The 13,626-nt window shown below is 37.5% G+C and overlaps 1 protein-coding gene across 5 annotated transcripts in view; it reads right to left on the bottom strand.

Moving 5' to 3' along the window:
* Nucleotides 1-13,626, bottom strand: part of LOC103154796 (Leucine-, glutamate- and lysine-rich protein 1) — a 130,587-nt gene that overhangs the window by 87,998 nt on the left and 28,963 nt on the right. Inside the window, exons 1-2 of one of the 5 annotated variants that reach the window (XM_016663041.1) lie at nucleotides 10,387-10,496; nucleotides 7,257-7,360 (exon numbers count right to left, since the gene is read on the bottom strand). The exons of 3 other annotated variants lie outside the window; for them this stretch is intronic. In XM_016663041.1, the coding sequence (XP_016518527.1) occupies nucleotides 7,257-7,360; nucleotides 10,387-10,390 (108 nt within the window). In that variant the 5' untranslated portion in view covers nucleotides 10,391-10,496. Of the gene's footprint in view, nucleotides 1-7,256; nucleotides 7,361-10,386; nucleotides 10,497-13,626 lie in introns of those variants that run through there. One more of the 5 variants, XM_016663042.1, reaches the window with a different exon arrangement.

Genomic DNA, 13,626 nt, shown 5'->3' with positions numbered 1-13,626 from the left:
ATCTACAGATAAATAATTATTGAAATCTTGTAAACAAGCTATTATCTGCTTTAAAAATAAATGCTATTGTTCATTACACATCTATCTGGAACAGGTTTCTGTTCTTGTCTCCATTTGTCATTCCCCAAAGATATTTTAATCACAAAAATAACTGATGTTTTTGTTCGGATAGGAATCAGTCTTGCCGTTTCTTACAATGTTTCTCTGCAATATTACCTCAGAAGGTCACTGAGTAATGGCGGCACATCATCCACACAAAATAGTTATCCCGACAGGCCTAGCAGCAGTCTTATGAAACCCAGTGACCCTGTAGTGACCTATGAACCTTGATGCATTACTATCATCATGAATTACCCAGCCCCAGACAACACCTGTAACAATATTGCACAATAATCCCCCTGCTGCCTCAAAGTTCTTACAACAGATCATCTTATAAATCCCACTCTTTGCCTTCATTTCACCTCAGTCTAAAGAAGCCCTAAAATGGACAGAGCAGTAAGAAGACAAAGGAGGAGAAATATGTCAACGAAAGAGGGAGCGTAAAGAGGGAGCGTAAAGGACCACGTCTAAGACACAATGACTACAATAACATACTCCACACACAAGCTGCCAATACTATGAGACACCTTGGAATAACTGGAAAAGAGAAGAATAATTCAGGTGTGAAGATATCTATTATTTAAGAAAAGGTCAACTGAGGGAATACAGGAAAAGGAAAAGAGGAGACGAAGGAAGAAAGGAGAGCTGGATGCTCCGGTATAATTTACAAGGACAGAAGGTTTGTGCCTACTCCCCTTCTTCTCTCAAGAGGATCATTACAAATTGATGAAAAGGAGCAGGCACTTAATGCAGCGGAGTGGTCACATTCTTAACATAAACAGTGAGAGAAGCACAAAAAAACGAATCATATCAATGATCGGTTCATGTCATGTTCTCTCTTAGACATCTAATATTTCTCTTTGGACAAAAAGCAGAAGTCTTTGACAGGGAAGCACATCTTCTAAAGATGACCCATTATGCTGCCTTGAACAGGTGAGGATATATTTATGGGCTAAACAAAACATGTTCATTACATTTTTGGACAAAATCATTCTTAGATGATGAAACTTTGGTCACGTGTGCCTATTCCTAAAGGGGCACCGCCTACATGGGCCCTACGTGGGCCCTACGTGGGCAAACCCATGTGGGGCCACCATGGAAACCGCAGACAAACCCTTATGGGACCCATAATGTCTGCCCTCCTTTTACCCATATGAGACCCACCTGGGTATGCTGGCTGGGTAGTTGGTATTAATCTGTATTATATGGATTTGCAGGGAAAAAACATTGTTTTATGTAGAAACACACAAAGGTTTCTGAAAAATTTGGCACTGAATTCTCAAATATCCTCCTGTTGGGACCTGCAAAACTGTTGCATCATCCAGCAGGCCAACGGAGTTTTGGTTTGTCCAGTAGAACTGGTTGACCCCAGCATGCGTGCAGACAAAAAATATATCCAAAGCCCTTTACTGAGTTAAGGCGGTGCCAGTACAACTTTACTAAAGGATATAAAGGGATTTGTTTGTTCTGTAAGTGAGTAATATGCCTATGACTGTTTGCTTCAGTGCTTCAGCCTTAACATCCACCTTACCTTACCTAACCTCCAAAAAACCCTCCCAGATACAAAATTCAATACATATAAAAAATGTGTTTTATAGAGCAGTTGTTCAGAGATTTAAAGAAAAATACTAACTAGAGTATAAATCTGTCAGTTAAATTGATTTCAAGGTTTTATTTGACGAAGGTATGATGTACATCTGTTGTGATCAGAATGCATTTAAATGTTATGTTTCTAAATTATTTTTCCAGGCAACTTCAGTCAGTTACGAGCAATAACTTTGTCATTAGATTGTGAAGCACAACTTCAGTGGAATGGCTCATCTATTTCAAACTCTGCGGGATACTCTGATGTCTCACTGTGTTTGTGGCTGCAGATCCACAATCTGAATTTGTTTAAATGTGAGCATCTTGTCCTGTTGCACATTGAGTTTAAGGGCTCTTCACATATCACATTTCAAAATTAACAAAACTAAGTGTTGCTTCATTTTCTAGTTGCTTTTGCTGCTTCTTCTCTGGCTCAATGACACGGAGCTTGGCTTTCCCTTTCCGAAGTGTACGTCTTGTTCTGTTACAAAATGCATTTGAAGTCCTGTGAGTTTGTGACACCTAAGTAGTGATTGGATCGTGAAAACATCACATGAAGAGCTAGAGGTGTGTTAAAAAAAAAAAAAGGCCTACGGTGTACCCTGCTTGGTGTTCCCAATAAAAATACCTAAGTCATCGACCACATTTGGAGACAGGCCCAAGGAGACAGGTAAAGGTCTTCCAAGTTTAAATCTCACTTTGACAACTTGGAAAAAAGTCCTTTGTGGTACAGGTGCAAGGTGTGTTTGTGCAAAAATGTATCTATATGGGCCTTTAATTTTGAAGTCTGTGTCTTTATTTTAGGTTACTTTATAGCCAAACTAACCATGCAGGGGCTCAAGATTCTCCAAAATACGTATATTTTTATGATCTTGCCTATGGTTTTGTACAAATGTCCATCAATTCATGTTAAAACTTCTCTTTTATGAGTGATCTTTGCTACTTTAAAAATTCAGAAAGTTTTAAAATAATTTATCATTCCTTTTAAATATTGACTAAGGTGTTGGACCTTGATTGTGAAAATATACAAATACAAATAATTTAGTTTAGAAAAATAATAGCCCTTTTTTTTAATTGCCTAATTAACGTGATGTAGCTCTCCCACGACCCACAGCATGTTTCTGACTGAATGGTTGAATGAAGTAAATAAAAAAATATTTCATATTTAAAACTTACCTAACCATAACTTCAACATGAAGGTGCAAACCAAGCCTCAATTCTTGTGTTCTGTTACATGCCTATTGAAGAGAAGGTCTTCGATATAAGAGAATCATACCATGTTAAGAACAACATTACCCCCGAAGCAGCACATAAAGTTTATAGTCCATGGCACAGGCCTATCGTATTCCCCGGTTGCTTAACTGTAATTGCTCAATTCTCCTTGAGAAACAGAAACTGACTAGCATTTCATGACGACTCAACACATTTAAGCCAAATGACACTACTACGATATTGCTGTGGTAGCAAAACCAGATCTTTCTTAAATACACTAAAGAGGAAGCTCTAGTAAATAAAACAGCAGCTACTTTCCTTTACACAATTTTGTCGGTAGTGAGCAGATGAGTTTACATTACTTCCAATTCAACCACTTATAGGTATTTGCAATGCAAGAGAGCTCTTATTTGACAGAGACCTGCATTCATGTTGTTGTCAAATCTGTTTTAATGTTTGCGTCCATGTACATCTGTCTGCATTGTATGTATTTGGGTCAAACCCCCGACACAGTACACTGCAGTCGCAATACGCTAGCATGAAATTTCAGTGCAATATGTGCTTGAGTCAGTGCCCGAGTGTGTGGTGGAAGGCATGGCGTGTGTGTCTGTAACCGCAGCACTCCCTCTCAGCAGCCCACCATTAAACTTCAGTGCCAGCCCTCTCCCAGCCCACCAGGATTAACAGCACTTAAATGGGCCTGTTAGTACACCATCTCCTCTTTGCCTCCCACACCGACCAGTGCTGTGCTGCCCACAGCGCTGAGCTCGCAGTGCCAACTTCCTTTGTTGTCTTGTGCTCTCTGCTCGACCCCGGCCACCTGAACTTCCTCCAATAAATGATGTTGAAGTGCACTCAGCAGGAGGCTAAGTTCTGAACATCCTCGGTACTGGAATCTGAGTAGATGATAGAGGGAGGTAAATAAGCCCATGAGACTCAACCACCTGGTCCGTCAGCTTTCTTTATAACCCTCGTTGCGTTCTTCTTTCTTTCTGTCTTTTCTTATGTCCTTCCTTCTTTCTTTTCTACTTTACTTCCTTCTTTTTTTCAGAAATTAGACATAGACACAAGCCACATAAGGTTCAGATAGATGCATATCACAGAAATGACTAACTCTCATTTGAGTTTTTTGTACAGCAGCAGGATGAAAGATGTAAGGCCGGATAACAGAACAGACCCTGAATGTTTTTCTGTTCACTGTGTGTGTATTGTGGAGACAACTAGGAAGGGTTTATTGTCCTGTCCACAGGCTTGGAATTGATATTGTTGCATAATAAAAGTCCCTGTATTGTTCTAAGCCACCTACTGGCCTCAATGGCAAATTCCAGAGATTACTAGAGAGCACTAGACAGAGGAAGTAGGACAGCTAACAGGAAAGAGAGCGGTGAGCACAGAACAACAGCTCTCCAGGCATCCCATGCTATGTTTTAGTAAAAAGTTCACTTTGAAGTAGGCCAAGGCAATAATTGCAAATTGTAAAAAAAAAGGTTAACATGATAATATTTCTGCACCAAAATAACAACCAAGAACGAGAACTTCAGATACCACAGATTGCTCTCTCTGGGTAAGTAGGAAGACCGTCATTATAGCACCCTCATCCCCTATTGGCCCAACCAGTAGAGATGTGTAAGAAGATAAACTCAGAAGCAAAATCCCACATGATAAAAAACTACATAAGTAAAAAATATAGGGAAAATTTTGATAGTTAAAAATCTTTGTATTATAGTAATAACCTTTGCCATTCCAATGTAAACATTGTGTGCTACACATTAATGGGAACTTAAATAGATCATTGTGCTTTGTTCAGAAAAAAGTAAAGCTTCTTTTAGACAACAAATCAGTACTATAACTGGAAAGAAGAGAACTGTCTCTAGCTGTCCATAAATCACCAATCGTACTGGCAATGTCCTGCACAGATATGAGCTTTTAAAAATGAAGCTAGCAGCTTAGAGAACCAAAGGAAAGCTGGAGTGGAACTCTACTGGATCAGTATAAAGTGATACATGAAAAATGTGTTGGACATCTCCCATTCTAAAGAGGTAAACACTTAGGGCCAGACATGTCTTGAAGCACTTTATTAAAGAGGCTTGCGGGTAAACAAGGAGTGCATATCAGAGAAAGCGCCTCATGCATCCCTGGGGCTGCAACGATCAGCCGTAACCAACAAAGTCAACTACGGAAAATTTGCAAGGGCAGGTTTTATTGTAGATACGGCAATTTATTTTCATGTGGTTTACACAAAGGTTACAATGAATGTCAATAAGTGTAGAGGCTGATAAGATCTTGCATCTGTAAAGATAACATCTGAGATTAATTCACCTATAAAAAATTATGACTGAAAACCAGCAGAATAAAAGCGTGTTTAGAAAAAGTAGTATCACACAAAAAGCCACATAGAGTGAATATAAAGCCTACACTCTCTTGCTTTTTTGTATAGTAAAAAAACACAATAAAACATTTTCCAGTATTTGGCACATTTTGTGACATATAACCTGTATGACTCACTTGAAAACAAACTGAAATATTTTATGGGGAAGATTAAGAAAACAAAATCTGAAATAATAGGGTTACTTTGATGTGCGCCCACTTAAAGAAATACTTTTGCAAAGCACCTTTTAATTCTTACGACAGCACTCTTTTGTAGGTGGGAGTGCATCACTGCAGATCTGTCAGATTGAGCAGGATTATGGTATCTCCTGTCCATAACCCTCCTCAAATCTCTCCACAGATTTTCATTACCAAGATTGGGTCACATCCAGAACATTTATCTTCTTCTCATGAAGCCGTTGTTTCGTTGATTTGAATAAATACTTTGGGTTGTTATGCTGAAAAATGAAAAGTTTTTTGGCCTTTTGCTTTCTGTCAGCAGCCTGAAGGCATTGGCCCAACACTGACTAGTATTGAAACTGTTCTGACTGCCTTAACCTTGACTGCAACCACTGGAGGAATCTAGTTATTTTGGTCATGTGCTATGTTGTTTTGTGTCAGACATTTATTTATTTTATTTTTTTTATTTAACCTTTTTTAACTAGGTAAGCTGACTGTGATCAAATTCTCATTCACTTTCTCAACAATGACATTTTCAGAAAAGGTCATTGTTGACCTTTTCTGAAAATGTCCTAATTGTCTTTTCAACATGATGGAGGTTGGTCCGTCATATGTCATATTTTCCCCACTTGTTTTGACTGTGTTGCATGGTATATCTGATGTCTTGGAAAATTGTTTGAACCCTTCTCCTGACTAATACGTTACAACAATGAGATTCCTCTGATGCGTTGGAAGTCCTAAAACCTGGTGTCTTAACAAAGATGTTTAGACCTCTTGTACTAATTGTATCTGATGCTAAAATTAAAATGGGAAGTCTTCCAATATTGTGAAAATAAGTCTTTGCAGGTCATAAAACACACAGGCAGACAGTTATTGTAAGTTAGTCACAATCGTAATCATATGATTAAAAGTGTCCCGATGAAATACTTTGGACTGTTATGACTTTTTTATGGTCGTACGGTTTGACTCTTACCGCTAAAAGCAGGGAAGACTGTAACTCAGCTTTAGGCCTTTATGGAAACTAAAGGTAACAGTGGAAAATGTCCTTCTCATTAGTCTGCAGCAGCTGCATACTCTGCATTTATAATGTGAAGGAGATTGTTCACCCATACAAACAATACTTTTTCCACACATTTGAGGTTAGTTTCCAACCGGCATGGAAAATCAACCTACTTTGGTGGCATGAAAGGTAAACAGTGATGCTTTACTTTGTCAGGATAGAACGAGGAAATAATTTGCCATTTATCTCGATTTACCAAAAGCATTTCTTTGCTTAATTACTCAGCATTACAGAGCTGGGGCATTTTTATATAGAAATGCAATTTTTTTCAGCTGTTTATTCGTGGAAAACTTGGCCTTTTAAGATTTTATTACCAGTGAGATATGTAGCTAAGCATCTATTTCAAAAGGAAAAGCAAGAAATACTCCTGGAAAATTTATACACATACCATATGGCACAGCATATGGGAATATTCAGCTACCACCTGACACTGGCAAAGATAAAAAGCAACATGCCATTGTTGCTATGATACTTTGTGTGTGCTTTGTCTCACAACAGATGGAAGCTTAAAAGAGGAGGCATTGTTCCATTTCTTTGTCAAATAATATGGATTACAGTAGCATATAAAATTGGATTGCTGTAGCAGTACTCAGGAATTTATATATCCCACTTTTAGAAAATAAAGCAATTATTTGTTAGTGTTAAAGTGGTCTGCTTTGAGACATGTACTACTCAGCTAAGTACATGTGAAAACAATTTCATTGTATTAAAGAATCTCAGAAGAAAGAAATCTCCTGATTGAAACAACGCTCACCTTTATTATCTCTTCAGGCAGCGGGTAGAGTGGAGGAGAATTAGGAAGGATTTTCATTTGCTCTTTCTCAGCAAGCTTTTCTTCTGTTGGCTTCTTTTTGTAATCTAGAAGAAGCAGAATAGCTTCATAAAATAATCTACTTCATTTGATGTACTGTTAATAATCAACATATTTGAACTATGTAATGGATTATATATAGTAACAAATAAAGCAAGTTACCAATAAAGGAGTAATATAGCACACTTTTAGTGTTGCTTAATCAACAACACACAATGTTATACTAAAGAATAATAATTTTGTTTGTTTTAAACCCACCCCATTTCCACATATAATTCAGTAATGATTCATACATATAGAGTAGTCTTGGATAAGACATATGTTTTGATAAATAAGAGACATGATGGCCTATCCTGTACTATATGTGAAAATTGACTTATCAGCCCATCACAACTCCCATTGGGTTTATGTAAAAGAAATGGATGAATTAATAAAAATGTAACCTTACTGTAGGTCCCTTTAAAAAAAAAGAGCGCTTTCAAAAAGAAAACTTCATAACATAGAGTCACGATCTGAAAAATACGTCTGGTAGCATCAATTTAAGATGTCTAGTGTCTTATAGACTGGTTTAAGAATCATCCCATTAAACCAGATATGTTTTAGGATCGTACATTATATTCTGAGTATTATTGATTGGTTTGTCACAGATATTCTTTTTTTCTAATCCAGAGAAATATTAACCTTTTCTTGACAGTGGGAAATTCCTAAACTTTGTAGAAAATAAATTATTGTGCATATCCACTTGAAACGAAGATGACTGTTTGCTTTAATAGTAAATGACAAATCATTACAGTAAATTTAAACGTGCATTGGTTTGTGTTACTTTACAAAAAGTGTTTGTGTAATAGTTTTGTGTAAGTGTGGTTAGAAATGGGACCACAAGTCGAGAGAGAAAAGCATTTTTGCAAATTAACTCTGGCCTATTTCTGTCGATCTGGTTGTGCACACTCAGGTTATTCATCCATCAGCACTTTTAGTGAATGGAAAAGCACTCACAAAAAATTAGATGGAAACAGAGTGAGACAACATTGCTGAAATGTACATATATGTAAATGATGTGGTCAGCAGCAGAAAGCACGAAGGGCAGACAAATCCCATAAAATCTGTGTACTCACTCAAACACTCACTTTGGCATGTACACTGACACAGGATGTATTTAAAAAGGCTACTGCATTAGTTAGTGTCTTCTGCGTTAACATTCCAGGGCAGTCCTGCACAACTGCACTGCTTTCACAAACCAAGCCCAATCAGGAAGAGGCTTCATGCTCACTCACTCTAATATCCTGATTGAGCCGCACGCTGTCTCTAGGTTCAGCATTTTAAAGCACAGCTTAGATCCTCAACTGTTGGCTCACACAGCACAGATACATTAGTAACGCTTTGTGACAGCAGTAAGCCGGCCTGTCATTTTAGATGGATTCAGACTTGAAGGGCTGATCTTGCATGACAACTTTTCCCCTGTGATATTGTCTGTTTTAGCCTTGACTGAACCATTAATCAGTCTAAAGAAAGAACGGGCAAGCTGGTTCATAAACTTATCTGTTCTGTACGAATGCACGCATAAATAATGCAACTTTTTCACTTTTCACCACACTATGGCCAGAAGATTCACTGTATTTTTCGGCAATCAAACATAGTGTCAAGTGGAGTTCTGCAAAGGCCGACATCATGAAGACTAAATAACACAAAGTCAGGAATAAATTTCTGGAGAAGCTGAGAGCAAATTTAGGATGTTGCAATATCCCAAGATTTCAACATCTCAAAGAGTGAACCATCATTATCTGAAAACAAAGCAAATATAGCATAACTGCTACTTTGCTAAGACAAGGCCATCTTGTCTGCCAAAATGAACACAACCAGGAAGAAGAGCATTAATCAGAGAAACTGCTCAAAGGTTCATGACGGACCTGCAGCTATTAGTCATGCAATGTAAACATCAGGATTTTAGGTAAAAGTGACAAGAAGAAAATCATTGTTCAAAGAAAGCTTCAAGAGGCCCTGTTTAACGATTCCCACAAGCCATACAGGAAATCAAGCAAATATGTAGAATAAAGTGCTCTGGCCAGATAACACCAAAACTAAACTTGAGTACATACGAAATGTTTTATATTGCAGGAAACTAATAACGCTCATAACTTTAATCATACCATGTCCACTTTAAAGCATGCTAGTCAACGAGCCGTTTGGATTGCTCCATTTTTACCAAGGACAGTGAAGTAGTTGATCGGGTGCAAATGATGGGAATGAATGATTGACTGAAATTGAACTGCAGGACACTTCTAGATCAAAACCTGAGTCTGCAAAAATGATTAAGACTGGGGAAAATGTTCACTTTCTAGCAGGGAAAAAAAAACAAACACAGACAAAACAGCGAATAGCTTAGACCAAAGCATATTCACATGTCAGAATGACCCACTAAAACTCAAGACCTTGTGAATCTGAGAATTGAGAATCTGTGGAAAGACATGAAAACAGCTGCTGCTTAGAGACATCTATCCAATCTGACTAACCATCACCAATTATTGTGAAATAAGTCTTTGGGTGAAAGTTTTTTATTAATTATTTTCTGTGCAATCAAGGAGTTCCCCTGTCATCATCTGGAAAGCATCTACTACAAGCAGTATTCTGGAAAAATAAACTACACCAACAACCAATTTTAGTTATTACTCACAGATTGTAGGTGTGGTTATTTCAAAGAACTGTTTTCAGTGGCTTTTCAGGATGATGCGACGAAGTTTACTTTATTGCACAGGAAAACAACATCAAACTGACTGAAGCAAAAATAATAGAATGCTAGACAATACATTAACTGGCTAACACCCAAAATGCTGACTGTTTTTGATGCGTGTAGTATGATGTCATCTGCAGACATTTGGTTTTCCCTTTTGATAGAATGAGAAGTGTATAGAAAGCTAAAGGGAACTAGGTCAACAGGTAATGAATTCATGCTAAAGTATTTAATTAAACAATCAGTGTGCGCTCTCTAAAAACACATTTTTTTCTTCGCCACCACGAGAATACCGGTGTGGTGACACTTTAGTCTTCTGTCAATATGCAAAAAATGTCGACCTACCCATTCTTATTGTCTGTCCTGTCGAAGGAGATGCAAAGAAGACAAGAGCAAGATTTCAAAAAACTTAGCCGGGAAGGTTTCTCTCGTCGTTGCTATGGCTACGACGCAGCCTTGCGCAACAACTAAGGAAGGACGTGAGTGACGATAAACCACGTAAGCATTTAACTTTACCAAAATAAAACCAACCCGTGTCGGTTCTGTTCACGGAAATGCAATTTTTTTTTTTAATGCTGGGACAGCTGGTCTATTTTCAGTGTCTGTTACTTTTAAAACTAAGCTAAAGTTTTAAAAGAGAAACATTTTTAAACACTGTTAGAAATTATCCTGACAGCGCTTCGGAATAATAATAATAAAAAAAACTCTGGGTTCCTTGAGATTCTTTTTTGCGTTTGTTTTTTTTTTTCTACAACAACTCAAAGTAAGATTGGGCATTTTACTTTTGTGAAATTAAATTTGTTGTGATTTGTTTCTATTCTTCAAGCCTTTCATATGCCATTTGAACTAGAATAATCTGTGTCACCTGGACATATTTGTATGATTGTCCCCCAGACTATTTAATCAATTTATTTATTTTTTTTGTTATTTTCTGCTGTTGTAATCGCTTAAATATATTAATGTTTAATTGATTTTTACTAGAAACGTTTTTCTTTTATTTCATGAATAGTACATTTACTATTTGCATGTATATAAAAATGTAATTTTATGAATGTATTTTAAATAATCTTTTCCACTCTGCGACTGGTGTGGTAGCTCACATTAGCCTCTTGAGAAACAGTTAACCCTCAAACAACTGCGGCATTGTCAGGGGGAGGAAGCCTCAGTTGGTTTATTACTTTAAATCTACAGCTTACCAGCTGCAGGCTTCACATGAATCTCAACAGACACTGAAGGGACGCAGCCTTGTATGGCAAAGCAACAGTGTGCCTTGCGGATAAAATGAAGAAGAATATCAAACAATTATCAAAAGATTATGTTAATAACCTCATTTATCTTTAGATGATGTCATGCAAACAGGTTTCCAGATTGCCTGAACTTTCCAGGAAACGGGCAACGCCATGAGGTCATGCCACGTGACCTGAAAAAGGCTTGCATGCTCTGTTTGCGATGTGCATTTAATTCATTCCCTCAGAAGTAATGTGAAAGAGCAGCCAGACATTCCTGTAGGGGCTGTTACAGGGCAAACTAATTCATGGAACCGGGAGCCTAACAAATGTCCTTTGACAAACTATTTTGCCCTTTTATGTTTTATTAGTACTTAATTTTTTTTATTTTTTTTTGGATCAAGAAAGTATTGTATTTTTGTATTATTTTATGGCATGATCTAATTTTGCTGTAAGTGTTTCTGGCTTTTTGCCTTTTTTAATATTGCTCTTTTTGTATTTATTTATTTTTTTTCTGAGACGTGTCTTTGTATGACTTAATTTGGGATGCATCATGTTGGACTATTTACCGACCAATCAATGAATCGTGCAAACGCAGTCTCTATCTTGCAAATTGCACCCACTCAAATCAAGCCCACCTTCCTTCTGTCTTTGTTTGTCCTCCATCAGGAGCAGAAACTCATTCAAGAAGGTGATAAAAGACTGGGGGGGGGGATATACTCAATTAGAGACCATAGAGATCCCATCCTATGTGTTTGAGAAAGAACCCCCTCATGCATTTTTGTGATAGAAATCACAGTTCTATTTTTCCTCATGCATGTTAAAATTAATCAGATACTGAAATATAATATAAATTAAAAGTTAAATTATGAAATGAAAAATATTTTTTGATTATTATTATATAGATGTTAAAGTCTATCAGATTGCCTTCTTGTGCTTTTTTTTTTTTTGCCAAATCTATTAAAATTGGTCAACAGCTCTTCCTGTTATGGAACCCAGGATCATTTCTGAAAAATGTTGTTGTGAAAAACACAATGTAATTAGTTCCTGGTCATGATTTTTTCTGTCAGACCACTAGACTGTGATTTTTGCAGTGTCTGTGGCCAAAGCAAATTAACCTAATTTAGGAAGGTGCATCCAGTGTTTTAGGGGCCCCGAGCCTGCGGGGACCAGGAGCTTGGCACGTATTGAGTCTGTTTCCGGCACGCTATGCTGTTTGGGCAAGTGCATAATGAAGAGCGCTGAATGTGAGCTTGCGTGCATGTGTCTGCTAGCGAGGGGGAAAAGGAGAAGGAGGGGGATGGGCGACAGTCAATAGTGTGTGTGTGTGTGTGTGGGGTGGGTGTATGAGTGTGTGTGTTTGCGTGTGCGTGCCCAGATTTAGGGGAGTAGGGATAAATATGACCCACAAACCTTTTTTGGCATGAAATGAGTAATGCTGTTATGCTTGACATATTTGGGCCCCGAGGACCACTTTCATGCACAGTAAACTTCCCCAAATCGTGATTCATCAAGCAGTCAGTGTCTTCATTTATGATTGTGTTATTTGTTTTCAAAAGACTAGCTCACAAATGTACCCACCTCTTGAGCTACTATTGAAAACAACTGCTGCTTCTCATGACTCTGAGAGGTCACGAAACAAAGCTCAATCTGTGGGCCTGTTACAAGCCCGTCCACGGGAAACTTTGGTCTAGTTGAGGAGATATAGAAATCAGCTTACATATCTGCAAAATAATTTAAAACAAAAGTCATCATAGTCCACTTTTCAAGCCAAACAGACTTAAGAAAATAACTAATTAGATTATACAGAGTTTGTTTTAAACTCAGTTTATATTTATCCATTCCAAGTTAGCATAGTGCTAAATTTACATAGGTCCAACTAAATCTAATTATAACGCAATGCAATAAAATTCAGTGAATCATTCAAAGGCAATCGGCTGCATTAAATTTGCAACCCAAAGCTTTTTTGTCTCCTTCAGTGGCCAAGCAGAGAGCAAAGATAGCAGGAATAGCTCTGTCCTTAGCTTTGATATGGAAAACGACACAAATTAGCATGGAACAATTGAACCAGGAATACTTTATATGAGAAAAAAAAAACTAAAAATAACAGACATACAGCAATAGCTCCATTAATAACTCAGTCCTAACAGGTTGAAGACAACCAAACACTGAAGCACTCATTACGCTGATATGTTCAATGAAAAAAAAAAACATATTTCTACTTCAAGGAGAAAACTGCAACTGCACATACAATGCTAAACCAGGAATACTTTCCATGAAGAAGAACAAAAAAAAAAAAAACGTACTGAGGCTAGAAAATGACTCGATTCAGAAAAAGACAACAACACGACGCCAACCA

The sequence above is a fragment of the Poecilia formosa genome, unplaced genomic scaffold (assembly GCF_000485575.1).
Source record: "Poecilia formosa unplaced genomic scaffold, Poecilia_formosa-5.1.2 Scaffold401, whole genome shotgun sequence".
Taxonomy (NCBI): domain Eukaryota; kingdom Metazoa; phylum Chordata; class Actinopteri; order Cyprinodontiformes; family Poeciliidae; genus Poecilia; species Poecilia formosa.
Note: the sequence above shows the minus strand (reverse complement) of the source record. Positions and strands in the feature narration are given on the sequence as shown.